The sequence below is a fragment of the Procambarus clarkii genome, chromosome 42 (assembly GCF_040958095.1).
Source record: "Procambarus clarkii isolate CNS0578487 chromosome 42, FALCON_Pclarkii_2.0, whole genome shotgun sequence".
Taxonomy (NCBI): Eukaryota; Metazoa; Arthropoda; class Malacostraca; order Decapoda; family Cambaridae; genus Procambarus; species Procambarus clarkii.
Window position 1 is genome coordinate 12,307,228 of NC_091191.1, and position 27,441 is coordinate 12,334,668.

Consider the following 27,441-nt stretch of genomic DNA (forward strand, 5'->3'; position numbering starts at 1 on the left):
AGATATGATAGAGCCCAGTAGGCTCAGGAATCTGTACACCAGTTGATTGACAGTTGAGAGGTGGGACCAAAGAGTCAAAGCTCAACCTCCGCTAGCACAACTATGTGAGTACAAACACACACACACACAGGTATGTTGTAACACTGTAAAATATGTATAAGTTATGAAGCAAGTGAATAAATGCTAAATACACATTAGACATGAATTGTTCGAAATTGTTTACAAAAACAAGTATAAGACATACAACGTGAGTAACAGCTTCGACGTCAGCTCTAGACACGTGGTGTGAGAGAAACGTCTACCCCCCCCCCCACCACCACGACACACCGGCAGCGCGAATGTGCGTTAGAATAGTTAATGACTCAACTGCCAGTTCTCCTGTCAGCCCAAGTATCCACCAACCTGCGCTACATACATACATATATACACACACGCACACACACACACACACCCACACACACACACGCGCGCGCGCTCGCACACATATACACACAGTTAAATCGAAATAGTAAATAACAAATAGTAAATACACATACTCATATACTTGATCAAGTCCCCGTGAGCGAGCGGACACTACTCGGAGGTCGTAGTCCTAGGGACCCAGGTTCGATTACCGCCCAAGGAAGAAACAAAGTTTACACAGTTTTTTTACCTGATGAGCCTGCTCACCTAGCAGTGACCAGGCTCATCAGTGATGAGCCTGGTCGCTGCTATAATGTCAAAAATTATAATGTCAATAATTATAATGTCAATAATATATAATGTCAATACGATAAAGGAAAATAGGTCGGGAGACAGTACATAATACAACCAACATTTAGAGAGGCAGGGTCCAGGAGCTAACCTGATCAATCCTGCAGATACAAATAAGAAACACACACACACACACAAACACACATCATCACACAAGGAGGTCAAGAGACACCTGCTGGATCTGGATGTTAGAGACGCTGTTGGTCCAGACGGTATCTCGCCATGGGTACTGAAAGAGTGTGCAGAGGCACTTTCCTTGCCACTCTCCATAGTGTTTAGTAGGTCACTGGAGACGGGAGACCTACCAGAAATATGGAAGACAGCGAATGTGGTCCCAATATACTAAAAGAGCGACAGGCAAGAGGCACTGAACTACAGGCCAGTGTCCTTCACTTGTATACCATGCAAGATGATGGAGAAGATTGTGAGAAAAAAAACTAGTAACACATCTGGAGAGAAAGGACTTCGTGACAAATCCCCAAAATGGGTTCTAGGAGGGTAAATCTTGCCTGATTGGCATAATAGAATTCTACGACCAGGTGACAAGGATTAAGCAAGAAAGAGAAGGCTAGGCGGACTGCATTTTCTTGGATTGTCGGAAAGCCTTTGACACAGTACCGCATAAGAGGCTGGTACATCAGGTGGAGTGACAGGCAGGTGTAGGTTGTAAGGTGCTCCAGTGAATAAGAGAGTACCTAAGCAATAGGAAGCAGAGAGTTGCAATTAGGGGTGAGACCTAAGATTGGCGTGAAGTCACCAGGGCTCTGTACTCGGTCCTATCTTGTTTCTGTTCTATGAAAATGATCTCCCAGAGGGTACAGATTCATTTCTCTCAATGTTAGCGGACGATGCCAAAATTATGAGAAGGATTAAGACAGAGGAGGACTGCTTGAGGCTTCAAGAAGACCTAGACAAGCTGAAGGAATGGTTTAACAAATGGTTGTTAGAGCTTAACCCAACCAAATGTAATGTAATGAAGATAGGTGTAGTGAGCAGGAGGCCAGATACAAGGTATCATCTGGGAGATTAAATTCTTCAAGAGTCAGAGAGGGAAAAAGACTTGGGAGGTTGATATCACGCCAGACCTGTCCCCTGCAGCCCATATCAAGAGGATAACATCAGCGGCATATGCCACGCTGGCCAACATAAGAACGGCATTCGGAAACTTGTCTAAGAAATCATACAGAACTTTGTTTACCACATATGGCAGGCCAATCCTGGAGTAAGCAGCCCCAGCATGGAGTCCATATCTAGACAAGGATATGGATATGGACTAAACTGGAAAAGGTTCAAAGGTTTGCCACCTGACTAGTTTGCCACCCGAGCTGAGACGAAGGAGCTACGAGGAGAGATTACGGGAGTTAAACCTCACTTCGCTGGAAAACAGAAGAGTTAGGGGGGACATGATCACAACATTCAAGATTCTCAAGGGAATATATAGAGTAGATAAAGACAGGCTATTTAACACAAGGGGAACACGCACTAGGGGACACAGATGAAAACTGAGTGCCCAAATGAGCCACAGATATATTAGAAAGAACTTTTTTAGTCACAGTGGTTGACAAATGGAATGCAATAGGAAGTGATGTGGTGGAGGCTGACTACATACACAGTTTCAAGTGTAGATATGATAGAGCCCAGTAGGCTTAGGAATCTGTACACCTGTTGATTGACGGTTGAGAGGCGGGACCAAAGAGCCAGAGCTCAACCCCCGCAAACACAATTAAGTGATTAGGTGAGTACACACCACACACACACACTCACACACACCCACACACCCACACACACACACCCACACACACACACATGTGGCTGACTAACATCAGAACTGCCTTCAGAAACCTGTGTAAGGAATCATTCAGAACCTTGTATACCACATATATAAGACCATTCCTGGAGTATACGGCCGCAGCATGGAGCCCGTACCTTGTCAAGCAAAAGACGAAGCTGGAAAAAGTTTGGAAGTATGCCACTAGGGTAGTCTCAGAATTAAGAGGCATGAGTTACGAGGAAAGGCTGCATGAAATGCACTTCACCACGCTGGAAGAAAGAAGAGTAAGGGGAGATATAATCACTACCTACAAAATTCTCATAGGAATTGATAGGGTAGATGAAGATAAACTGTTTAACACGAGCGGTACGCGAACAAAGGGGACACAGGTGGAAACTGAGTACCCAAATGTGCCACAGGGACATTAGAAAGAACTTTTTCAGTGTCAGAGTAGTTTGCAGGTGGAATGGATTAGGCAGTGATGTGGTGAAGGCTGACTCCATACACAGTTTCAAATGTGGAGATGATAGAGCCCAGTAGGCTTAGGAATCTGTATATCAGTTGATTAACTGTTGAGAGGCGGGACCAAAGAGCAGAGAACCCCAGCAAGCACAACTAGGTAAGTACACACAGGTCCTCATACCCTAGCGGACCTTTTCTCCGAGGTTCTTACGACACTGGTTCTAATTCCGAAACAGAAATAAGTCAACAGTTTCATCCTCCTGATGCTTCTGTTCACCTCGATGTAAATAGGAAGCTAGTAGTTATTGAGCTACTACGGACTCCAATCTGGGGAATGGGACGGTGTGTGTTTGTGTGTATGCGTATGTGATTCATTCCAAGTTTCGGACAAGGAACTCGGCAATCATACAATAGAATTGATCCTATGAAGTATGATCGTGTGTGTGTGTGTGTGTGTGTGTGTGTGTGTGTGTGTGTGTGTGTGTGTGTGTGTGTGTGCGTGTATGTGTGTGTGTATGAGAAATGTGTTATAGATAGGACAGAAGAAAAAAAATCGGTAGTAAGGACATTAGACAACTGATGGTTAGTAAGGCGGGGTCCAAGAGCTAACAGCTCGATCCTGGAGGAACAGACAGGAAACAGAGATTATGCGTTAATAAAATAAACTAAACAGCTACAAAGAAAAGGGCCAAATACTCTCCTGGAAGCGGAGCTCCACAGCGGTATTCTCATTACTGCGGGAAACGTCACTATCCGACGAGGAATGTTGTCGCCAGACTGTCCAGTCAGCCTGGTCTTGACCCAGGCCAGCCAAGGAGGTGGACGAGGGGCAAGGAGAGGTGGATGACGGCCTGTACATGTGGATGAGGCGCAGTGGAAGTTGACGTGAAACCACGAAGGAACACACACACACACACACACACACACACACACACACACACACACACACACACGTGTGGTATGAGCTACGAGGAGAGACTACGGGAATTAAACCTCACTTCGCTGGAAGACAGAAGAGTTAGGGGGAACATGATCACCACATTCAAGATTCTGAAGGGAATTGATAGGGTAGATAAAGACAGGCTATTTAACACAAGGGGCACACGCACAGGGGAACACAGGTGGAAACTGAGTGCCCAAATGAGCCACAGAGATATTAGAAAGAACTTTTTTAGTGTCAGCGTGGTTGACAAATGGAATGCATTAGGAAGTGATGTGGTAGAGGCTGACTCCATACACAGTTTCAAGTGTAGATATGATAGAGCCCAATAGGCTCAGGAATCTGTACACCTGTTGATTGACGGTTGAGAGGCGGGACCAAAGAGCCAGAGCTCAACCCCCGCAAAGACAACTAGGTGAGTACAACTAGGTAAGTACACACACACACACACACACACCATGTTGGCGTTGTGGACTTAGTGTCACAACATAAACATGGTTTCAGCGATGTCAAGTCATGCCTCACAGGATTAATTGAATTCTACAATCAGGCAACAAGAATCAGACAAGAAAGAGAGGGGTTGGCAGACTGCATATTTTTGGATTGCCAGAAAGCCTTTGACACTGTGCGACACCAGAGACTAGTGAGAAAGCTGGAGATGCAGGCAGGAGTGAAAAGAAAGGTACTCCATTGTATAAGGGAGTACCTAAGTAATAGAAGACAGAGAGTAACTTTGAGGGGTGAGGTCTCAGATTGGCGAGACGTCACCAGTGGGGTCTCGCAGGGTTCAGTCCTTGGACCCATACTGTTTCTTATATATGTAAATGATCTCCCAGATGGTACAGAATCATTCCTCTCATTGTTTGCTGATGATGCAAAAATTATGAGGAGGATTAAGATGGAGAAGTCAGTATGAGACTACAAGATGACCTAGACAGACTGCACGAATGGTCCAACAAATGGCTACTAAAGTTCAACCCGTGTATATGTAACGTAATGAAACTAGGCAGTGGAAATATGAGGCCAGACACAGGATGCAGAATGGGAGATGAAATCCTTCGTGAAACGGGCAGAGACAAGGATCTAGGAGTTGATATAACACCAACCCTGTCTCCTGAAGCCCACATCAAAAGAATAACATCTGCGGCGTATGCGAGGCTGGCTAACATCAGAACTGCCTTCAGGAACCTGTGTAAGGAATCATTCAGAACCTTGTATACCACATATGTAACACCAATTCTGGAGTATGCGGCCCCAGCATAGAGCCCGTACCCTGTCAAGCACAAGGGAAAGCTTGAAAAAGTTCAGAGATATGCCACTAGGCTAGTCTCAGAACTAAGAAGCATGAGTTACAAAGAAAGGCTGCAAGAAATGCCCCTCGCGACACTGGAAGACAGAAGAGTAAGGGGAGACATGATCACTACCTACAAAATTCTCAGAGGAATTGACAGGGTAGATAAAGATATATTGTTTAACATGGGTGGTACGCGAACAAGGAGACACAGGTGGAAACTGAGTACCCAAATGAGCCACATGGACGTTAGTAAGAACTTTTTCATTATCAGACTAGTTAACAGATGGAATGCATTATGCAGTGATGTGGTGGAGGCTGACTCCATACATAGTTTCAAATGTAGATATGATAGAGCCCAGTAGGCTCAGGAATCTGTACATCAGTTGATTGACAGTTCAGCGGCAAGACCAAAGTGCCAGAGCTCAACCCCCGCAAGCACAATTGGGTGAGTCCACTCACACACACACACACACACACACACACACACACACACACACACACACACACACCTTCTCTCTCCCTCCCTATCTCTCACACTGTATCTATATCTCTCTCCGTCTCTCTCTCTCTCTCTCTCTCTCTCTCTCTCTCTCTCTCTCTCTCTCTCTCTCTCTCTCTCTTTCTCTCTCTCTCTCTCTCTCTCTCTCTCTCTCTCTCTCTCTCTCTCTCTCTCTCTCTCTCTCTCTCTCTCTCTCTCTCTCTCTCTCTGTCTCTCTCTCTGTCTCTCTCTCTCTCTCTCTTTCTCTCTCTCTCTCTGCCCCCCTCCTGGCAAACCCTATCACGACATAGTAGGAACAGGGACAAACATAGCAGCGAGAAGTACCAAAGAAACAGGGAAAAGTCAGTGTGACCAAATGAAGGAAATGTTTGCCCGGATTTTGGAGAATGTCAGGAGGGAGATGCAGGAAATGAATAATACAATAAGCATCCTGCAAAGCAAGCTGACAGCAGCACAGAGGAGATTAAAACCCTCAAAGAGAAAAATACTGAGGCTGAGACTCAGGTAATCATTCAAAGAGCAGATGGAAATGGTACATTGGAAGGGAATGCCATTGTACAAGCAACATTTGCCGAAATACTAAAAAGAACTTCAAAGCAATGTCCACAATGAGGGAGATAACCCTGAGAGTAGCCACTTCACAGGAAGCAGCAAGGTCTGCTAGTCAGCTGCTGGAAAGAAAAAAATAAGTGGTAACTCTGGGTATTAAAGAGCAGGAAGGCTCCAAGAGGACAGAAAGGAATGCTAAGGACAGAGCGGCAGTGAATGAAATACTAAAGGGCCTAGAGATGGAAGAGACTGAACATAGCATTGAGAAGGTTTTCAGGTTAGGCTGGTACAACAAGGACAGAGACTGCATGTTAAAGATAATGTTTGCAAACGAGACCATAAAGGAGAAGAGTCTAACAAGGAAGAGCCACCTGCAATATGTGGGAGAATTAAAAAAAGTATTCCTCCAGAGGGACATGATGAGGGATGAGAGAGCCATGGCAACAGAAGCAAGGAAGAAGCTCAGGGATCGAGGAGAAAACCAGGAAATCTCAGTCCCCAACACAATATCCCCAGAGGTGAGGGGGGAACCCACACCCAGCAACCCTTTAACACCAGAGTAGAGGGCAACTCCACCACCCTCCTCTGCATAGAACCCCCCACCCCACCCCACCCTCCCCCACTCAAATGCTCAGCCAACTCTCCTTTCCCACTCACCCCATTCCCACTCTGCTATCCCTCCCTTACTTCTACCATATCCCCCCTCCCCCGTTTCCCTCATTGTCCTCCCTCTTCCTGTTCCCCATTCACTTGACCCCCAACCCCTCACTCTAGTATCCTCTGAGACCCGGTTATCCACCTCACAAAACCTCACACACACATGGAACAGCTTCCCCCATCAGCAGAATGCTCACCAAGAAGGGGACATGAGAAGGAACAGAAGAAAGTGTGTCTCAAGGCAATGTACACTAACATAGATGGGATAACAAATAAAATAAATGAACTTGGAGAATGGGTACCAGAAGAAAACCTAGATATGATTGCACTCACAGAAAGAAAGCTAATGAAAACCGTAACAAATGCAGTGTTCCCACAGATACTGTGTTGTGAGGAAAGAAAAAGAAGGAAGAGAAGGTGGTGGTGAAGCTCTGCTGGTAAGAAAAAGCTGGGGTTTTGAGAAGATGGTTATTCAGGGCTGTGAAGGTTTCAGTGACTAGATAACAGGTACCATAGCAACTGGAGGAAATTATAGTCGTAGTCATATATAATCCACCATCAAATGACGGAAGACCCAGACTGGAACATGATAGAAACAACATGGCCACCATTAACATAATAGAGAGAGCAGCTTCTCTCGCTAACAGGAATGCCTCTGGACTACGAATCATTGGAGACCTCAATCACGGGAAAATAGATTGAGAGATCAGAGACCCAGATGGAGGACCGGATGCATGGAGAGCTAAGCTGCTGGAAGCGGCAACAAGAAACTTTCGAAGCTAACACATCAAGGGACCGACAAGAATGAGAGGGAAAGATGAACCAGCCATACTTGATCTGACATTGACACTAAATAAGTGGGATATAAGGTAAGTTAAGTTCGAAGCACCCTTGGGAATGAGTGATCACAGTGTATTGATCTTTGAGTACCTGGTAGAACTAGGATTTATCTCCCTCCAAAAAACACTAGGAAACAAAAGGCTGACATACCGAAAGGAAAATTATGAGGAGATGAGAAGTTTCCTAAGGGATATACCATGGGTCACAGACCTCAGAGCTAAGTCTGTTCAAGATATGATGGACTGTCACCCAAAAGTGTCAGGAGACAGTAAATAGGTTTATCCCGGCCCAAAAGGAAAAATCCGAGAAGCAAAAGAAGAATCCATGGTTTAATAGGGCATGTATGGAAGCAAAGGAACTGAACAAAAGGGCGTGGAGGAACTTCTGAAATATCAAAACACCAGAAAGCAGAGAGAGATACCAGAGAAGCAGGAATGAGTATGTCAGTGTGAGAAGAGAAGCAGAGAAAAATTATGAAAATGATATAGCAAGCAAAGTCAAGACCAAACCAAAGCTACTCCACAGCCACATCAGGAGGAAAACAACAGCGAAAGAACAGGTAATGAAACTTAAAACAGGCGAGGACCGGTATACAGAAAATGATAGAGGTGTGTGAAGAACTCAACAAGAAGCTCCAGGAGGTCTTCACAATAGAACAAGGTGAGGTCACTACGATAAGAGAGGGAGCAGTAAACGAGGCGGCCTTGGAAGGGTTCGAAATTACAAGAGATGAGGTCAAGAGACACCTGTTGGGTCTGGGTGTGAGAAAGGCTGTTGGTCCAGACGGGGTCTCACCATGGGTATTGAAAGAGTGTGCAGAGGCAATTTGTTTGCCACTCTCCATAGTGTGTAGTAGGTCACTGGAGACGGAAGACCTACCAGAAATACGGAATACGGCGACTGTGGTCCTAATATACAAAAAGGGTGACAGACAAGAGGCACTGAACTACAGGCCAGTGTCATTGACTTGTATTCCATGCAAGGTGATGGAGAAGATCGTGAGAAAAAATCTTGTAACACATCTGGAGAGAAGGGACTTGCCAGAGAGACGTGACAAATTGCCAACATGGGATCTGGAAGGGTAAATCCTGCATTACTGGCTTAATAGAATTCCACGATCAGGTGACAAAGATTAAGCAATAAAGAGAAGGTTGGGCGGACTGCATTTTCTTGGATTGTCGGAAAGCTTGTCACAGTACCCCATAAGAGGCTGGTACATAAGCTGGAGAGACAGGCAGGAGTAACTGGTAAGGTGCGCCAGTGGATAGTACCTAAGGGAGTACCTAAGCAATAGGAAGCAGAGTGTTACAGTGAGGGGTGAGATCTCAGATTAGCGTGAAGTCACCAGTGCTCTGTAGTCCCACAGGGCTCTGTACTCGGTCCTATCCTGTTTTCGATATACGTAAATGATCTCCCAGAGAGTATTGGCTCATTCCTCACTATGTTTGCTGACGATCCCAAAATTATGAGAAGGATTAAGACAGAGGAGGACTGCTTGAGGCTTCTAGAAGACCTAGATAAACTGAAGGAATGGTCGAACAAATGGTTGTTAGACTTTAACCCAAGCAAATGTAATGAAATAAAGATAGGTGTAGGGAGCAGGAGGCCAGATACAAGGTATTATTTGGGAGATGGAATTCTTTAAGAGTCAGAGAGAGAGAGAGAAAACCTGGGGGTTGATATGACGCCAGACCTTTCCACTGAATCCTATATCAAGAGGAAAACATCAGCGGCATATGCCATGTTAGCCAACATAAGAACGGCATTTAGAAACTCGTGTAAGGAATCATTCAGAACTTTGTATACCACCTATATCAGACCAATCCTGGAGTATGCAGCCCCAGCATGGAGTCCATATCTACTCAAGCATAAGACTAAACTGGTGAGCAAATAGGTGAGTACACACATATACACACACACACACACACATACACACGCACAAGTCTAGGTTAAGGTCAAGAATACCTAGACAAGCTGAAGGAATGGTTGAATATGGTTGTTAGAGATTAACCCAAGCAAATGTAATATAATTAATATAATGAAGATGGGCGTAGGAAGCAGGAGGCCAGATACTATGTATCATCTGTGAGATGAAATTCTTCATGAGTCAAAGAGAGAAAAAGACTTGATGGCTGAGATCACGCCAGACCTGTCTCCTGCAGCACATATCAAGAGGATAACATCAGTGGCATATGCCAGGCTGGCCAACATAAAAACGGCATTCAGAAACTTGTATAAGGAATCATTTAGAACTTTGTATACCACCTATGTCAGATCAATCCTGGAGTAAGCGGCCCCATCATGGAGTCCATATCTACTCAAGCATAAGACTAAACTGGAAAAGGTTCTAAGATTTGCCACCAGACTAGTTCCCGAGCTGAGAGGTATGAGCTACGAGGAGAGGCTACGGGTATTAAACCTCACTTCACTGGAAGACAGAAGAGTTAAAGGGGACATGATCACCACTTTCAAGATTCTCACGGGAATTGGTAGGGTAGATAAAGACAAGCTATTTAACACAAGGGCCACACGCACTAGGGGACACAGGTGGAAACTGAGTGTCCAAATGAGCCACAGAGATATTAGAAAGAACATTTTTAGTGTCAGAGTGGTTGACAAATGGAATGCATTAGCAAGTGATGTGGTGGAGGCTGACTTCATACACGGTTTCAAGTGTAGATATGATAGAGCCCAATAGGCTCAGGAACCTGTACACCTGTTGATTGACGGTTGATAGGCGGGACCAAAGAGGCAAAGCTCAACCCCCGCAAGCACAACTAGGTGAGTACAGTTAGGTGAGTACACACACACAAGGGAAGGAGAGACATAGGGAGGAGCTGAGTGAGGTAAGGGAGGAGCTGAGTGAGGTCAGGAAGGGAGAGATGGCCAGAGGATGATGGGAGAGTGAGAGAAGAAAGGATTCCCGGAACGAAGAAAGACCGAAGAGAGTGAGGGACTGAGTGAGGAAGGGCAGAAGCATGAAGAGATCACATGGACACCAGTAACGTGAGACTCCAACGTCGTGTGCCGCGAGAATAAGCCGGAAAGATTTAGGTTTTATGGTAAGAGTAAGACAATTACCAGCCAGGGCCGCGGCTGCCTCTGAGGGACCTGGAACGCCCCCCACCCGGCCGATAATGTACAGCGGTTGTGGCACCATTAGCGAGAGATCCCGGGAGCAACACGAGGCTCCCAACGGCAGCACCAGCGGCCATGGCAATAAACTCCCGATAGTTTAATCGACAGTTGTGAACGCTTTCACTGCCAATATCGGCATTGAAGACAGCAACAGCTTTATCGGGGAAAATATCCAACCGGAACATTAGTTTCAAAAGTAGCGCCATCAAGCGTATGCTGACGACTACCGATATCAAAGACATCTGCGAGTGTACGAGTGAATGACTGTCCTGACACGCAGAAGAAAGGTCAATAGTTGTATAAATGAAAGCAGGAAGGTGAAAGCCGCAAGTAATAACATCAGAAACAGCATCACTGTGAACCATGAGTCGATGGCGTCAGCTTAACTGCTTCAGGTCGGGCTGGGCCCACGACGGTCAAGCAGGTGTCGGCCGTGGCCAAGCAGGCGTCGGTAGTGGCCAAGCAGGTGTCGGCCGTGGCCAAGCAGTCGTCGGTAGTGGCCAAGCAGGTGTCGGCCGTGGCCAAGCAGTCGTCGGTAGTGGCCAAGCAGGCGTCGGTGGCGGCCAAGCAGGTGTCGGCCGTGGCCCAGCAGTCGTCGGTAGTGGCCAAGCAGCCGTCGGTAGTGGCCAAGCAGGTGTCGGCCGTGGCCAAGCAGGCGTCGGTGATGGCCAAGCAGTCGTCGGTGGTAGCCAAGCAGGCGTCGGTGGCGGCCAAGCAGGCGTCGGTGGTGGCCAAGCAGGCGTCGGTGGCGGCCAAGCAGGTGTCGGCCGTGGCCAAGCAGGCGTAGGTGATGGCCAAGCAGGCGTCGGTGGCGGCCAAGCAGGCGTCGGTGGTGGCCAAGCAGGTGTCGGCCGTGGCCAAGCAGTCGTCGGTAGTGGCCAAGCAGTCGTCGGTAGTGGCCAAGCAAGTGTCGGCCGTGGCCAAGCAGGCGTCGGTGATGGCCAAGCAGGCGTCGGTGGCGGCCAAGCAGGCGTCGGTGGTGGCCAAGCAGGCGTCGGTGGTGGCCAAGCAGGCGTCGGTAGTGGCCAAGCAGGTGTCGGCCGTGGCCAAGCAGTCGTCGGTAGTGGCCAAGCAGGTGTCGGCCGTGGCCAAGCAGTCGTCGGTAGTGGCCAAGCAGGCGTCGGTGGCGGCCAAGCAGGTGTCGGCCGTGGCCAAGCAGTCGTCGGTAGTGGCCAAGCAGCCGTCGGTAGTGGCCAAGCAGGTGTCGGCCGTGGCCAAGCAGGCGTCGGTGATGGCCAAGCAGTCGTCGGTGGTAGCCAAGCAGGCGTCGGTGGCGGCCAAGCAGGCGTCGGTGGTGGCCAAGCAGGCGTCGGTGGCGGCCAAGCAGGTGTCGGCCGTGGCCAAGCAGGCGTAGGTGATGGCCAAGCAGGCGTCGGTGGCGGCCAAGCAGGCGTCGGTGGTGGCCAAGCAGGTGTCGGCCGTGGCCAAGCAGTCGTCGGTAGTGGCCAAGCAGTCGTCGGTAGTGGCCAAGCAAGTGTCGGCCGTGGCCAAGCAGGCGTCGGTGGCGGCCAAGCAGGCGTCGGTGGTGGCCAAGCAGGCGTCGGTGGTGGCCAAGCAGGCGTCGGTGGCTGCCAAGCAGGTGTCGGTGGCGGCCAAGCAGGCGTCGGTGGTGGCCAAGCAGGTGTCGGTGGCGGCCAAGCTGGCGTCGGTGGTGGCCAAGCAGGCGTCGGTGGTGGCCAAGCAGGCGTCGGTGGCGGCCAAGCAGGCGTCGGTGGCGGCCAAGCTGGCGTCAGTGGCGGCCAAGCAGGTGTCGGTGGCGGCCAAGCAGGCGTCGGTGGCGGCCAAGCTGGCGTCGGTGGCGGCCAAGCAGGTGTCGGTGGTGGCCAAGCAGGCGTCGGGGGTGGTCAAGCAGTTGGCAGGAGCGGCGCCACAAGTGCCGCCACAAGAGGCGGCACAAGTGGCGGCACAAGAGGCGCACACAAGAGGCGGCACAAGAGGCGGCACAAGAGGCGCCCACAAGAGGCGCCCACAAGAGGCGCCCACAAGAGGCGGCACAAGAGGCGGCACAAGAGGCGCCCACAAGAGGCGGCACAAGAGGCGCCCACAAGAGGCGCCCACAAGAGGCGGCACAAGAGGCTGCACAAGAGGCGGCACAAGAGGCGGCACAAGAGGCGGCACAAGTGGGGCCACAAGAGGCGGCACAAGAGGCGGCACAAGAGGCGCCCACAAGAGGCGGCACAAGAGGCGGCACAAGAGGCGCCCACAAGAGGCGGCACAAGAGGCGGCACAAGTGGCGCCACAAGAGGCGGCACAAGAGGCGGCACAAGAGGCGGCACAAGAGGCGGCACAAGAGGCGGCACAAGAGGCGGCACAAGAGGCGCCCACAAGAGGCGCCCACAAGAGGCGCCCACAAGAGGCGGCACAAGAGGCGGCACAAGAGGCGCCCACAAGAGGCGGCACAAGAGGCGGCACAAGAGGCGGCACAAGAGGCGGCACAAGAGGCGCCCACAAGAGGCGGCACAAGAGGCGGCACAAGAGGCGGCACAAGAGGCGGCACAAGAGGCGGCACAAGAGGCGGCACAAGAGGCGCCCACAAGAGGCGCCCACAAGAGGCGCCCACAAGAGGCGCCCACAAGAGGCGCCCACAAGAGGCGGCACAAGAGGCGCCCACAAGAGGCACCCACAAGAGGCTGCACAAGAGGCGGCACAAGAGGCGCCCACAAGAGGCGGCACAAGAGGCGCCACAAGAGGCGCCACAAGAGGCGCCACAAGAGGCGCCCACAAGAGGCGCCCACAAGAGGCGTGGTAAAATCCACTAATATCAGCAGCAGTAAACAGGTACAACCGCATATAATTAAGGGTTACCCAGGTGGCCCTATTAATTTCCGGGTGATATCAGGTGATGCATCGCTCGTATATATATACGTGGTTGTGGCCGCTACGGGCTATATACACGCTCTACAGGCCTCAGGTGAACGTTGACCGGGAAGGGGAAGGAAGGGGAGGGGAAAGAAGGGGAGTAGAAGGAAGGGAAGGGGAAGGAAGGGGAGGGGAAGGAAGGGGAGTAGAAGGAAGGGGATCACCAAGGTGAGAAGTTAGAGAACACTTTAAGGAGAGGTGGCAGGGGGAAAGGTAGGCTCTTGTTAGTGGTAACTCGGCCCAAGAAGAAAGTTTTAACATTTGTACACAAACACATTGATCCAAATTAGCACGTACAAACACGCACACACAACTGTGTGTGTGTGTGTGTGTGTGTGTGTGCGCGCTCGCGTGTGTGCGTGTGTGTCGCCTGTTAGTGCCTGCAGGGTCATTTTTCGCCAAAAGACTTGCGACCTTCATGTTTGCTTTCATATCTACTTACGACAATTGTAACATGTATTGGGTTCTATTACCTCCTTGTTCCGTTAATTACAGAGTACTTTATATTCTTAATATAACAGAGTAATTAATATAATACTCTTATATTAAAGGATTATTTCTTACGTCCAGGTGGCCCATCTGTGTCCACACCTTCCATCTGTGTCCACACCTTCCATCTGTGTCCACACCTTCCATCTGTGTCCTCACCTTCCATCTGTGTCCACACCTTCCATCTGTGTCCTCACCTTCCATCTGTGTCCACACCTTCCATCTGTGTCCTCACCTTCCATCTGTGTCCACACCTTCCATCTGTGTCCTCACCTTCCATCTGTGTCCTCAACTTCCATCTTTGTCCTCAACTTCCATCTGTGTCCACACCTTCCATCTGTGTCTACACCTTCCATCTGTGTCCACAACTTCCATCTGTGTCCACAACTTCCATCTGTGTCCTCAACTTCCATCTGTGTCCACACCTTCCATCTGTGTCCACACCTTCCATCTGTGTCCACACCTTCCATCTGTGTCCACACCTTCCATCTGTGTCCTCACCTTCCATCTGTGTCCTCACCTTTCATCTGTGTCCACACCTTCCATCTGTGTCCACACCTTCCATCTGTGTCCACACCTTCCATCTGTGTCCTCACCTTCCATCTGTGTCCACACCTTCGATCGGTGTCCACAACTTCCATCTGTGTCCTCAACTTCCATCTGTGTCCTCACCTTCCATCTGTGTCCTTACCTTCCATCTGTGTCTTCAACTTACATCTGTCTCCACACCTTCCATATGTGTCCAAACCTTCCATCTGTGTCCACACCTTCCATCTGTGTCCTCAACTTACATCTGTGTCCTCAACTTACATCTATGTCCTCTCTTTTTCATTTTTATTACTTATATATATTTCAACATTTTCTCCACCCTATCAATTCCATTTGTTAATGCTCATCCTTTCTCGTCTTTCCCCTCTTTTGTCGTCTTGTTTCGCTAGGTCCATTTCCCCTCTTACAACGAACCACTTAGTTGAGTGACCATCATTGGTGCAAGTTGTGTGTGTGTGTGTGTGTGTGTGTGTGTGTGTGTGTGTGTGTGTGTGTGTGTGTGTGTGTGTGTGTGTGTGTGTGTGTGTGCTGACCTAGCAGAGTATACTGGGGGCGAGACATAGCTCTTGGGGGCCAACTCGTCCTGTTTGGTCCACCTAACTTTCAAGTACTCTGTCTTAACTTCTCTTGGTTTTAAGTTGGGTCTAATTGCGTACTATCCTCACTGCGTACGAGAATTTTCTTATCTTTCTCTCTGACGCATTAGTGTTTCCATCCTATATATGGTTCCCCTCGTTCTGTTGTGTATTGGAGATTTGATCCCTTCCATTACTTTGTACCTCTATCCCTTCATTCCTCTCTCCCTTCGTACCTCTATCCCTTCGTACAAATGTTTTTCGTTAGACAAAAATCACTTCCAATTCGACGCCTGTCAGACAGTTAGATGGAGTTGGGACGGAGGAAACAACAGTGAAGAGAGGTAGGGATTGAGGGTGTGTGTGTAATGAGTGGAGTGGTGATCAAGTGACTGTGTGACAGCGGCATGATGATGTGCAGGGGAAAGGGAGAGATAGATTGCAATATTTGTGAAGAGAATGGGAGTGGTTGTGTTGGTGTCCGAGCTGATCTTGTCCCTGTGAGCAGGGGTACTGATACGTAACTGTTTGAAGGAGTGTGAGGGGCCTTGGTAAGGAGAAAGAGAGAGGGAGAGAGAAAGAGAGAAACAGAGATACCTTTTGTCATTTCACAGCTATGTGGCAATATAATTAAAACTTCCTGGAAAATTGGCGCATATCTATATAGAAACTGAAAGTAGAAGCTTGGGCTCTATCTGAAAAAGAAAATATATATTCAGTTGCATATTGTCCTGGGGACCATTCAGGCTTGTTCGCATATATATATATATATATATATATATATATATATATATATATATATATATATATATATATATATATATATAACTGAAAACTCACACCCCAGAAGTGACTCGAACCCATACTCCCAGAAGCAACGCAACTGGTATGTACAAGACGCCTTAATCCACTTGACCATCACGACCGGACATAATGAGGTGATAGCCGAGGCTATATGAACCACCCCACCGCCGGCACTCGGATAGTTATCTTGGGCATAGCATTTTACCAAATCACCTCATTCTTAGGGGCACACGTGAGGAACACAAATGCGAACAAACCAGAATGGTCCCCTGGACAATATGCAACTGAAAACTCACACCCCAGAAGTGACTCGAACCCATACTCCCAGAAGCAACGCAACTGGTATGTACAAGACGCCTTAATCCACTTGACCATCACGACCGGACATAATGAGGTGATAGCCGAGGCTATATGAACCACCCCACCGCCGGCACTCGGATAGTTATCTTGGGCATAGCATTTTACCAAATCACCTTATTCTTAGGGGCACACGTGAGGAACACAAATGCGAACAAGCCAGAATGGTCCCCTGGACAATATGCAACTGAAAACTCACACCCCAGAAGTGACTCGAACCCATACTCCCAGAAGCAACGCAACTGGTATGTACAAGACGCCTTAATCCACTTGACCATCACGACCGGACATAATGAGGTGATAGCCGAGGCTATATGGGTTCGAGTCACTTCTGGGGTGTGAGTTTTCAGTTGCATATTGTCCAGGGGACCATTCTGGCTTGTTCGCATTTGTGTTCCTCACGTGTGCCCCTAAGAATGAGGTGATTTGGTAAAATGCTATGCCCAAGATAACTATTCGAGTGCCGGCGGTGGGGTGGTTCATATAGCCTCGGCTATCACCTCATTATGTCCGGTCGTGATGGTCAAGTGGATTAAGGCGTCTTGTACATACCAGTTGCGTTGCTTCTGGGAGTATGGGTTCGAGTCACTTCTGGGGTGTGAGTTTTCAGTTGCATATTGTCCAGGGGACCATTCTGGCTTGTTCGCATTTGTGTTCCTCACGTGTGCCCCTAAGAATGAGGTGATTTGGTAAAATGCTATGCCCAAGATAACTATCCGAGTGCCGGCGGTGGGGTGGTTCATATAGCCTCGGCTATCACCTCATTATGTCCGGTCGTGATGGTCAAGTGGATTAAGGCGTCTTGTACATACCAGTTGCGTTGCTTCTGGGAGTATGGGTTCGAGTCACTTCTGGGGTGTGAGTTTTCAGTTGCATATTGTCCAGGGGACCATTCTGGCTTGTTCGCATATATATATATATATATATATATATATATATATATATATATATATATATATATATATATATATTTATATATATATATATATATATGCGAACAAGCCTGAATGGTCCCCAGGACTATATGCAACTGAAAACTCACACCCCAGAAGTGACTCGAACTCGTACTGCCAGGAGCAATGCAACTCGTATGAACAGAACGCCTTAATCCACTTGACCATCTCGACCGGACATAAGAAGTTGATAGTCGAAACTATTTGAACTCCATTCCATTCTGTGGTACTCCATTCCATTCTCATATTTCACTTTCGAGTGTCAACGACTCTCGAAGAGAGCTAAAAGGTGCAACGCTGTACTGCAACATCGTAACGGAATGTGCATATATATGTGTGTGAGTTTGTATATACATGTCTAAATGTATGGCTGAATACATGTATGCATATACGTATGTATAAGCCAATTTTTTCAACCTAACAACCAGTAATAATCTCTCGAACGTATAATACCCGACTCTAAAACCACCCGTATAATTAACGAGGTAATCTGTGATCGGTGCCAATTATATACACTTTATAAAATGATGTGTAAAATATATTGTTAATCTTTTTTCCCACAGGTAAACCACTAAAGGCTTGGGAAACAATACCGCGAGTCGAGGGATATTATATAACAGAAAAATATTTGCATTCCATATGCTGAAATGTTATTTATAACTGAAGCTGACAGAGGCTTCAACATTGTTACTGGGCTCGATCCCTGGTTCAGGTAGAGTTGTCTGTGCACACTTTACAATGTTACACTCGACCGAGGTGTGGACGGAAGGTTACGGGCAATGATGGGAGATGACCAAACCACACACTAGAAAGTGAAGGGACGACGACGTTTCGGTCCGTCCTGGATCATTATCAGGTCGATTGTGAGATCGATCTGTTGTCGATTGTTACATTCACAATCGACTTGAGAATGGTACAGGACGGACCGATACGTCGTCGTCCCTTCACTTTCTATGTGTGGTATGGTCGACATATTTTAGCCACGTTATTGTGACTCCTCGTCTGCAATGATGGAAGGTTTTAGGTCGATATGGTTGATGATGGTATGCTGTGGGTAGTCGCTTGTGGTTGTGAGAGAGTGAATTTTGAAGGGTGTGGGTGGGTGTAGGCTACTGTGGGCAGGTATGTGTAATTGTGGGTTGGCGTGGACAGGTGTGGGTTGGTGTCTGCGAGTGTGTGGGTGGGATCACACTCACGTCTGGAATATGCTAAAGCCGGTCGCTGTTTCCTCCAGGAGTATAGACTGCCTGCACTCCGACAGCTCACGTTAAATTTGCCTCTAGATTTAATGCTCATTTGACTTCATTTACATACAATAGAAATGGGCAGAGTTTCTTTCAACTGATGCCTCTTTTCACCAGTCAGTAAATTCGTACCAGGGAGTTAGACAGCTACTACGGGCTGTATTCCGAGAATATGTGTGTGTGTGTGTGTGTGTGTGTGTGTGTGTGTGTGTGAGAGAGCGAGAGAGAGAGAGAGAGAGAGAGAGAGAGAGAGAGAGAGAGAGAGAGAGAGAGAGAGAGAGAGAGAGACACACACAGAATTATGTAGTGGGACTGATAGAAAAAGTTAGGACAGGAGTCAGTATATATTAGCAACCGACGGTTAGAAAGACAGGATCCACAAGGTGACAGCTAGGTACGGCAGGTACAATTAGTAAATAAAACTGTATTATATATACACACACACACACACACACAAATATACACGCGCGCGCGCACACACGCCCCTAGAAGAAAGAAGAGCTCGGGATGACATGATCACCTATTATAGATGTGTGGGTTGGTGGTGTTGTTGTCGTCGTGTTCCACCTTTACGGACAACCCAACCCACAACTCGGTAGAGTGCTTATACCTCACTAGGAGATCACCCTTGTCGTTTCTGGCTCTTGGAGAGGGGCTCAACGTCACACATTTAGAGGATGCGGCTCCAACACTTAGCCTCGTTGTCACGTGCACACACCCACTCGAGCCGCTGTGACTCCCCATTCTCTCCTTAGGTGATATGATCTCCTCAATCCCCTTTTGACTTATTAGTATTACCTTCTACCCTGTCCACAGCAGTGGTTCTTGGTTCTTTCTCTCTCTCTCTCTTCTGTACTATTTCATGGGAAGCCTCACTAGGACAAGGGCAAACACCAGCAAATTGGAATACATTTACTGGACAAAGCACATACACAAAACATACACACATATAATAGTAATGAATCCTATACTCTATACTATTACAATCAGGTTGCACTCCAACATCATCAGAACTCTATCATCAGCTTATCAAGTGGTATCCTATCTCCTGGTTCACCACCTGATACTATCAACCTCCTCAAGTAGATCAAATCTACATACACTGTTGCACCATCATCAAGAGAATATATATATGTATCTATAAATGTGTACAAAGAAAATCAGCATTTGAATGCAATAACATATATCAGTATAAATGTTCATTGATACACACCAATGATCAATCGATCACTCTATCAGTCCTAGAACGCATACATCTGTAGGTAATCCAGCCTACGATTGTAACTCTAAAATTCAGTATAAAACGCTCCTTGACATAATGCAAACAATCACTCACCTCTCACTGCGTCTTGCACGCTAATGACAATCAAACACTATCAACTCCCTACAAGTAATCCACCAGAATTTCCCTTCCACCTCTGGAAGTTCACTACCCTGATATCTTTAGGTTCTTCCGGGCTTCACTACCAGGATCCTCTGCAGCTCCTCCAGGCTGCTATCATGAAGTTTCCTTGAGCAACTACGGTGCTTCACCCTTCTGCTAGGGTCCTCCACAGCTCTCTTGGCTGCTACACCATGAAGTTCGCTCGATCAACTATGGTGCTTCACCACCTCTACAGAAGCACGTGACACTCCTCTTCACTGCTTCTCCTCACAGCTCGAGGTCCTCTGTTCCACCACCTTGGAGTCTCATCAACTACTTCATCTGTGCTGGCTTCGAAGTTCTCAGCAACTTCTTCCCCAAAGACAAACCTGCAACCCATCGACACTCCAATAAAAATGTTTCTCCTTTAACACATAAACAAAAATAATCACACAATATGTTTGCCTCAAACCTCTATCTGTCCTCTACATACAGTGAGAGTGGACTCCCCCGTTGGGCAGGTCCATGCTCCACCTCGCCTGGCGGGTGTGAGTCACACTGGGAGGGTCCTCCGCCGTCAGGAGCCGAGCTCCCTCAGTTACATGCCAGTGCTCAGAGGGGACGGACGTCGCTCCGTGTTCCTCCCTCTCCACTCTCTTATTTTAGGCTTTCTGCCTCACCAAAACATATCTAACTTATCAATAAACATTGCTACTGTCGCTGGGCACACGACCAACTATAAGCAATCACTATGAACTGGCTTATATCGTGCTTACCACAGATTGTCTAGTCGAGGGCGCTCCTCCCTCTGACGAAGCTTGGTCAAGGCGCTGCCACGGCCCACGATAATGCCTCTGGGCGGTTTAATACTCTCCTCGTCGATCAGGACTTGAGACCACACGTCCCCAGCTCGATTCCACAGCTAGTGCGTCTGCACACTTCTCTTCTCTTCGAGATATATCAGTTGGGGTGCCCTTCTGACGGGAGCTCAACGGAGCGCGGCTTTCCCCCTGCGATGTCTGGCCTCAAGTGAGGTCAAAGCCCTCCAGAAGCGAGCCTCACGCCTCCAGCAAAATGTCCACATCTCCTAGCCAGTCATTTATCGGTTTTCTTCTTCATTGCCCATAATCTCAAATTGTTATTTATATCCAAGCAACTATTTTACATATGTGTTATCACCTCAATATTTGCTAGACCTTCTAATCAGGTCAGGCTTGATGAATAACTCTCAAGGAGGGAGACTCGTTTCTCCTGCAGGCTGAGATCATAACACACCACATTAAAAAATCTCCGGGGAATTGAAAAGGTAAACAAAGATGGCGAAGTTAACACAGGTGGTACATGCAGAAGGGGACGAAGGTGGAAGCTGAATACCCAAATGATCCATCGAGACATTAAAAAAACTGTTTCAGTGTCAGAGTAGTTAGTAAATGGAATGGACTAGGAAGGGATGTGGTGGAGGCTGACTCCATACACAGTTTCAAATGTGGATATGATAGAGCCCAGTAGGCTCAGGAATCTGTACACCAGTAGATTGACGGTAGAGAGGTGGGACCAAAGAGCCAAAGCTCAACCCCCCGCAAGCACGACTAGCTGAGTACAACTAGGCGATTACACCCACATGCACACACACACACACACACACACACACACACACACACACACACACACACACACACACACACACACACACACACACACACACACACACACACACACATGACCAATCCTGGAGCATGTAGCTCCAGCATGTAGTACATATCTAGTCAAGCATTAGACTAAACTGGAAAAGGTTCAAAGGTTTGCAACCAGACTAGTACCCGAACTGAGGGGTATGAGCTACGAGGAGAGACTATAGGAATTAAACCTCACGTCACTGGGAGACTGAAGAGTTAGAGGGGACACGTTCACCACATACAAGATTCTAAGAGGAATTGATAGGGTAGATAAAGAGAGACTATTTAACACAAGGGGCACTCGCACTAGGGGACACAGGTGGAAATTGAGTGCCCAAATGAGCCATAGAGACGTTAGAAAGAATTTTTTAAGTGTTACAGTAGTAGACAAATAGAATGCACTAGTAAGTGATGTGGTGGAAGCTGACTCCATACACAACTTTAAGTGTAGACATGATAGAGCCCAGTAGGCTCAGGAATCTGTACATCAGTTGATTGACCGTTGAGAGGCGGGACCAAAGAGCCAAAGCTCAACCCTCGCAAGCACAACTACGTGAATACACTCACACACTCTCAGACACTCACACACACACACACACACACACACACACACACACACACACACACACACACACACACACACACACACAACTCGTAATTCTGTGGCGCGGGTTCGATTCCCGCACGAGGCAGAAACAAATGGGCAAAGTTTCTTTCACCCTAAGTGCCCCTGATACCTAGCAGTAAATAGGTACCTGGGAGTTAGTCAGCTGTCACGGGCTGCTTCTTGGGGTGTGTGTGTGTGTGGTGTGGGGAAAAAAAAAAAAAAAAAAAAAGTAGTTAGTAAACAGTTGATTGACAGTTGAGAGGCGGGCCGAAAGAGCAAAGCTCAACCCCCGCAAAAACACAACTAGTAAACACACACACAATAGGAAGCAGAGAGTTATAGTGAGGGGTGAGACCTCAGAATGGCGTGAAGTCACCAGTGGAGTCCCACAGGGCTCTGTGCTTGGACCTATCCTGTTTCTGATATACGTTAATGATCTCCCAGAGGGTTTAGACTCATTCCTCTCAATGTTTGCTGACGACGCCAAAATTATGAGAAGGATTAAGACAGAGGAGGACAGCTTGAGGCTTCAAGAAGACCTGGACAAGCTGCAGGAATGGTCGAACAAATGGATGTTAGAGTTTAACCCAAGCAAATGTAATGTAATGAAGATAGGGGTAGGAAGCAGGAGACCAGATACAAGGTATCACTTGGGAGATGAAATACTTCAAGAGTCAGAGAGAGAGAAAGACCTGGGGGTTGATATCACGCCAGACCTGTCCCCTGAAGCTCATATCAAGAGGATAACATCAGCAGCATATGCCAGGTTGGCTAACATAAGAACGGCCTTCAGAAACTTGTGTAAGGAATCTTTCAGAACATTATATACCACATATGTCAGACCAATCCTGGAGTATGCGGCTCCAGCATGGAGTCCATATCTAGTCAAGCATAAGACTAAACTTGAAAAGGTTCAAAGGTTTACCACCAGACTAGTACCCGAGCTGAGAGGTATGAGCTACGAGGAGAGACTATGGGAATTGAACCTCACTTCGTTGGAAGACAGAAGAGTTAGGGGGAACATGATCACCACATTCAAGATTCTCAAAGGAATCGACAGGGTTGATAAAGACAGGCTATTTAACACAAGGAGCACACGCACTAGGGGACACAGGTGGAAACTGAGTTCCCAAATGAGCCACAGAGATATTAGAAAGAACTTTTTTAGTGTCAGAGTGGTTGACAAATGGAATGCATTAGGAAGCAATGTGGTGGAGGCTGACTCCATTCACAGTTTCAAGTGTAGATATGATAGAGCCCAATAGGCTCAGGAACCTGTACACCTGTTGATTGACGGTTGAGAGGCGGGACCAGAGAGCCAGAGCTCAACCCCCGCAAGCACAACTAGGTGAGTACAACTAGGTGAGTACACACACACACACACACACACACACATACACACACACACACACACACACACACACACACACTCACACACACACACACACACACACACACACACACACACACACACACACACACACACACACACACACACACACACACACACACACACACACACACACACACACAATAAATTATATAAATATACACACACACACACACACACACACACACACACGAGGAATCCCCTTGGTGGAGAGGAGACCTGGGGAGCGAAGCTGGTAGACGTTATTGACAGGAATTTCCTAACACAGCATGTGAAAGAAGATACTAGGGAAAGAGGAGGGGATACGCCCAGCCTATTAGATCTCATTATCACTCAGAATGTAGAAGACATCGAGCAGTTGGAACATGAAATACCACTAGGAACTAGTGACCATTGTGTCCTAGTCTTTGACTACATGATGGAGCTTAAAATTGTGACCAAAGGACAAGAGGTCCGGGAAAGGAGACCTGATTACAGAAAAGGGGACTACAGAAGGATAAGGGACTACCTGGGAGAAGTGCAGTGGGAGGAAGAACTTAGAGGAAAAACAGTGCAAGGTATGATGAACCAAGTCATATTGAAATGCAAGGAGGCTGAAGATAGATTTATTCCAACAATAAAGGAAAAAAGCAGGAGGGAATATAATAACCCATGGTTTAATAGACAGTGTCAGGAAGCAAAGGTGAGAAGCAGGAGGGAGTGGAGGAAGTACAGAAGACAAAGGACAGAGGACAACAGGATTAGATGTAACAGAGCTAGGAATGATTACATTAACATAAGACGAGTGTCGGAAAGAAATTATGAGAATGATATTGCAGTCAAAGCGAAAAAGCAACCAAAATTACTACATAGCCATATAAGAAGGAAGATGTCGGTAAATGACCAAGTGACAAGACTGAGGAAAACAGAAGGGGCATATACAGAAAGCGACAAGGAAATCTGCGAGGTACTGAATGCAAAATTCCATGGAGTGTTCACAACCGAGCCTGAGCAGCTCCCATTGTTAGAAGAGATTACCCAAGATGAAAGACTATCAGATATAGAGGTGACAGCAGAGGATGTAATGAAACAGTTGACAACACTGGATGCAAATAAAGCTGTTGGACCAGACAAAGTATCACCGTGGATACTTAAAGAGGCAGCGCAGGCTCTCAGCGTGCCTCTGGCAATGATCTTTAATGAGTCACTTATGTCGGGAGAATTGCCCAGTTGCTGGAAGGAGGCAAATGTCGTACCGATTTTCAAAAAAGGTGATAGGGAGGAGGCACTTAACTACAGACCCGTATCACTGACAAGCATCCCCTGCAAAATACTTGAAAGAATAATTAGGCTAAGACTTGTTGAGCACCTGGAGAGCATTGGGTTTGTAAACAAGCACCAACATGGGTTCTGGACAGGGAAATCATGCCTAACAAACCTTTTAGAATTCTATGATAAAGTAACAAGGATAAGGCAGGACAGAGAAGGCTGGGCAGACTGCATATTTCTTGACTGCCAAAAGGCCTTTGATACGGTACCGCACATGAGACTGCTATACAAACTTGAGAGGCAGGCAGGAGTAAGCGGAAAGGCCCTAGTATGGGTGAAGAACTACCTAACAGGAAGGAGGCAGAGGGTAATGGTAAGGGGCGAAAAGTCGGACTGGCGAACAGTAACAAGTGGAGTACCTCAAGGATCGGTGCTGGGACCAATCCTCTTTCTAATTTACGTAAATGATATGTTTACAGGAGTGGAATCATACATGTCAATGTTTGCAGATGACGCAAAATTAATGAGAAGAGTTGTGACAGACGAGGATTGTAGGATCCTCCAAGAGGACTTAAACAGGCTGCAGAGATGGTCAGGGAAATGGCTACTGGAGTTTAACACCAGTAAATGTAAAGTTATGGAAATGGGATCAGGTGACAGGAGACCAAAGGGACAGTACACAATGAAGGGGAACAGCCTACCTGTAACGATTCGAGAAAGAGACCTGGGAGTGGATGTGACACCTAATCTAACTCCTGAGGCACATATAAATAGGATAACGACAGCAGCGTACTCTACACTGGCGAAAATTAGAACTTCATTCAGAAACCTAAATGAGGAAGCTTTTAGGGCGCTTTACACTGCCTACGTGAGACCCGTCTTAGAGTATGCCGCGCCATCATGGAGCCCCCACCTGAAGAAACACATAAAGAAACTGGAGAAGGTTCAGAGGTTTGCGACGAGGCTTGTCCCAGAGTTACGAGGGATGGGATATGAAGAGCGGCTGAAGGAACTGAACCTTACGACACTAGAGAAAAGAAGGGAGAGAGGAGATATGATAGGGACATATAAAATACTCAGGGGAATTGACAAAGTGGAAATAGATGAAATGTTCACACATAATAATAACAGAACGAGGGGACATGGGTGGAAACTGGAAACTCAGATGAGTCACAGAGATGTTAGGAAGTTTTCTTTTAGCGTGAGAGTAGTAGAAAAATGGAATGCACTTGGGGAACAGGTTGTGGAAGCAAATACTATTCATACTTTTAAAACTAGGTATGATAGGGAAATGGGACAGGAGTCATTGCTGTAAACAACGGATAGCTGGAAAGGCGGGATCCAAGAGTCAATGCTCGATCCGGCAAGCACATATAGGTGAGTACATATAGGTGAGTACACACACACACACACACACACACACACACACACACACACACACACACACACACACACACTCAAAAACACATAGAGTACAAATTAAACACACAAAATCGAATGTCCCACCTCCTGAGCTTGGCGTCAAGGTAATCTCCAACTTTGGACCATCATATGTTTCCCTCAGCGCCTCATAACTTGCTGAATTAATGAGGCAAACTTTTACCCTCCTCCTCCTCCTCCTCTTCCCGAGGAGGAGGAGGAGGCCTAGACTGAGGACTAGCCAGCTCCCAGGCTCGGTAGAAACGTGATTGAGTTATATAATTAGATTTTGCTTGAATATTGTATCGAAGTGAATGTCGGGAACGAGTTTTGAAAACCTTCTCTGGATCTGTTACTGACAGCTGTGTTGGGTGTAACTGGATTATTGTACGTTTACTGGGCTAATGTTGCGTGAATAACACATTTTTTATATAATTTATTTGTTTTGTGATTATTATCGTTATTATTATATGAGGTAAGTATTTGATACGTAATATGCTCTCCCAAATGAAGGCGCCTGAGGTATGGATAATTACTGTGTGTACTGTTCTTCATTGTTTGTTGTTATTCATACTCTTTGAGGACATTTGACAAGCCGCCGGCTTCCTGTCCTCGTCGAGGCCCTGAATTAAATGTACACATTTGTGTGTTTACCAATCAGTGCTTACCTGATAGGTAAGCCCATTGGTAGGTATTTGCTGCTAGGTGAACAGAAGTATCAAGTTAAAGCACCTCTGCCCATTTGTTTCTGTCTCGGCCGGGAATCGAACCCGGCCCCTCACTACTACAACTTCCGAGCTCTCTCCGCTCGACCGCGGGCTCTTGTGTTTGCGTATTCACCTAGTTGTACTCATTTAGTTGTGCTTGCGGGGGTTGAGCTCTAGTTCTTTCGGCCCGCCTCTAACCTGTCTATCAATCAATTTTTTTCCACACACACAAACTCACCTTCCCCTTCCCCTCCCCCCCCCAAGAATCAGTTCGTAACAGCTGTCTAACTCCCAGGTA

At 47.3% G+C, this 27,441-nt stretch overlaps 1 protein-coding gene across 1 annotated transcript; it reads left to right on the forward strand.

Moving 5' to 3' along the window:
- Positions 1-8,364: 8,364 nt before the first annotated feature.
- On the forward strand, positions 8,365-18,064 carry LOC138373372 (prophage side tail fiber protein homolog StfR-like). The gene is made up of 5 exons (XM_069339570.1): positions 8,365-8,425; positions 11,299-11,588; positions 11,706-12,155; positions 12,273-12,800; positions 18,053-18,064. The coding sequence occupies exons 1-5, from the start codon at positions 8,365-8,367 to the stop codon at positions 18,062-18,064; spliced, it is 1,341 nt and encodes a 446-aa protein (XP_069195671.1).
- The last annotated feature ends 9,377 nt before the right edge of the window (positions 18,065-27,441 follow it).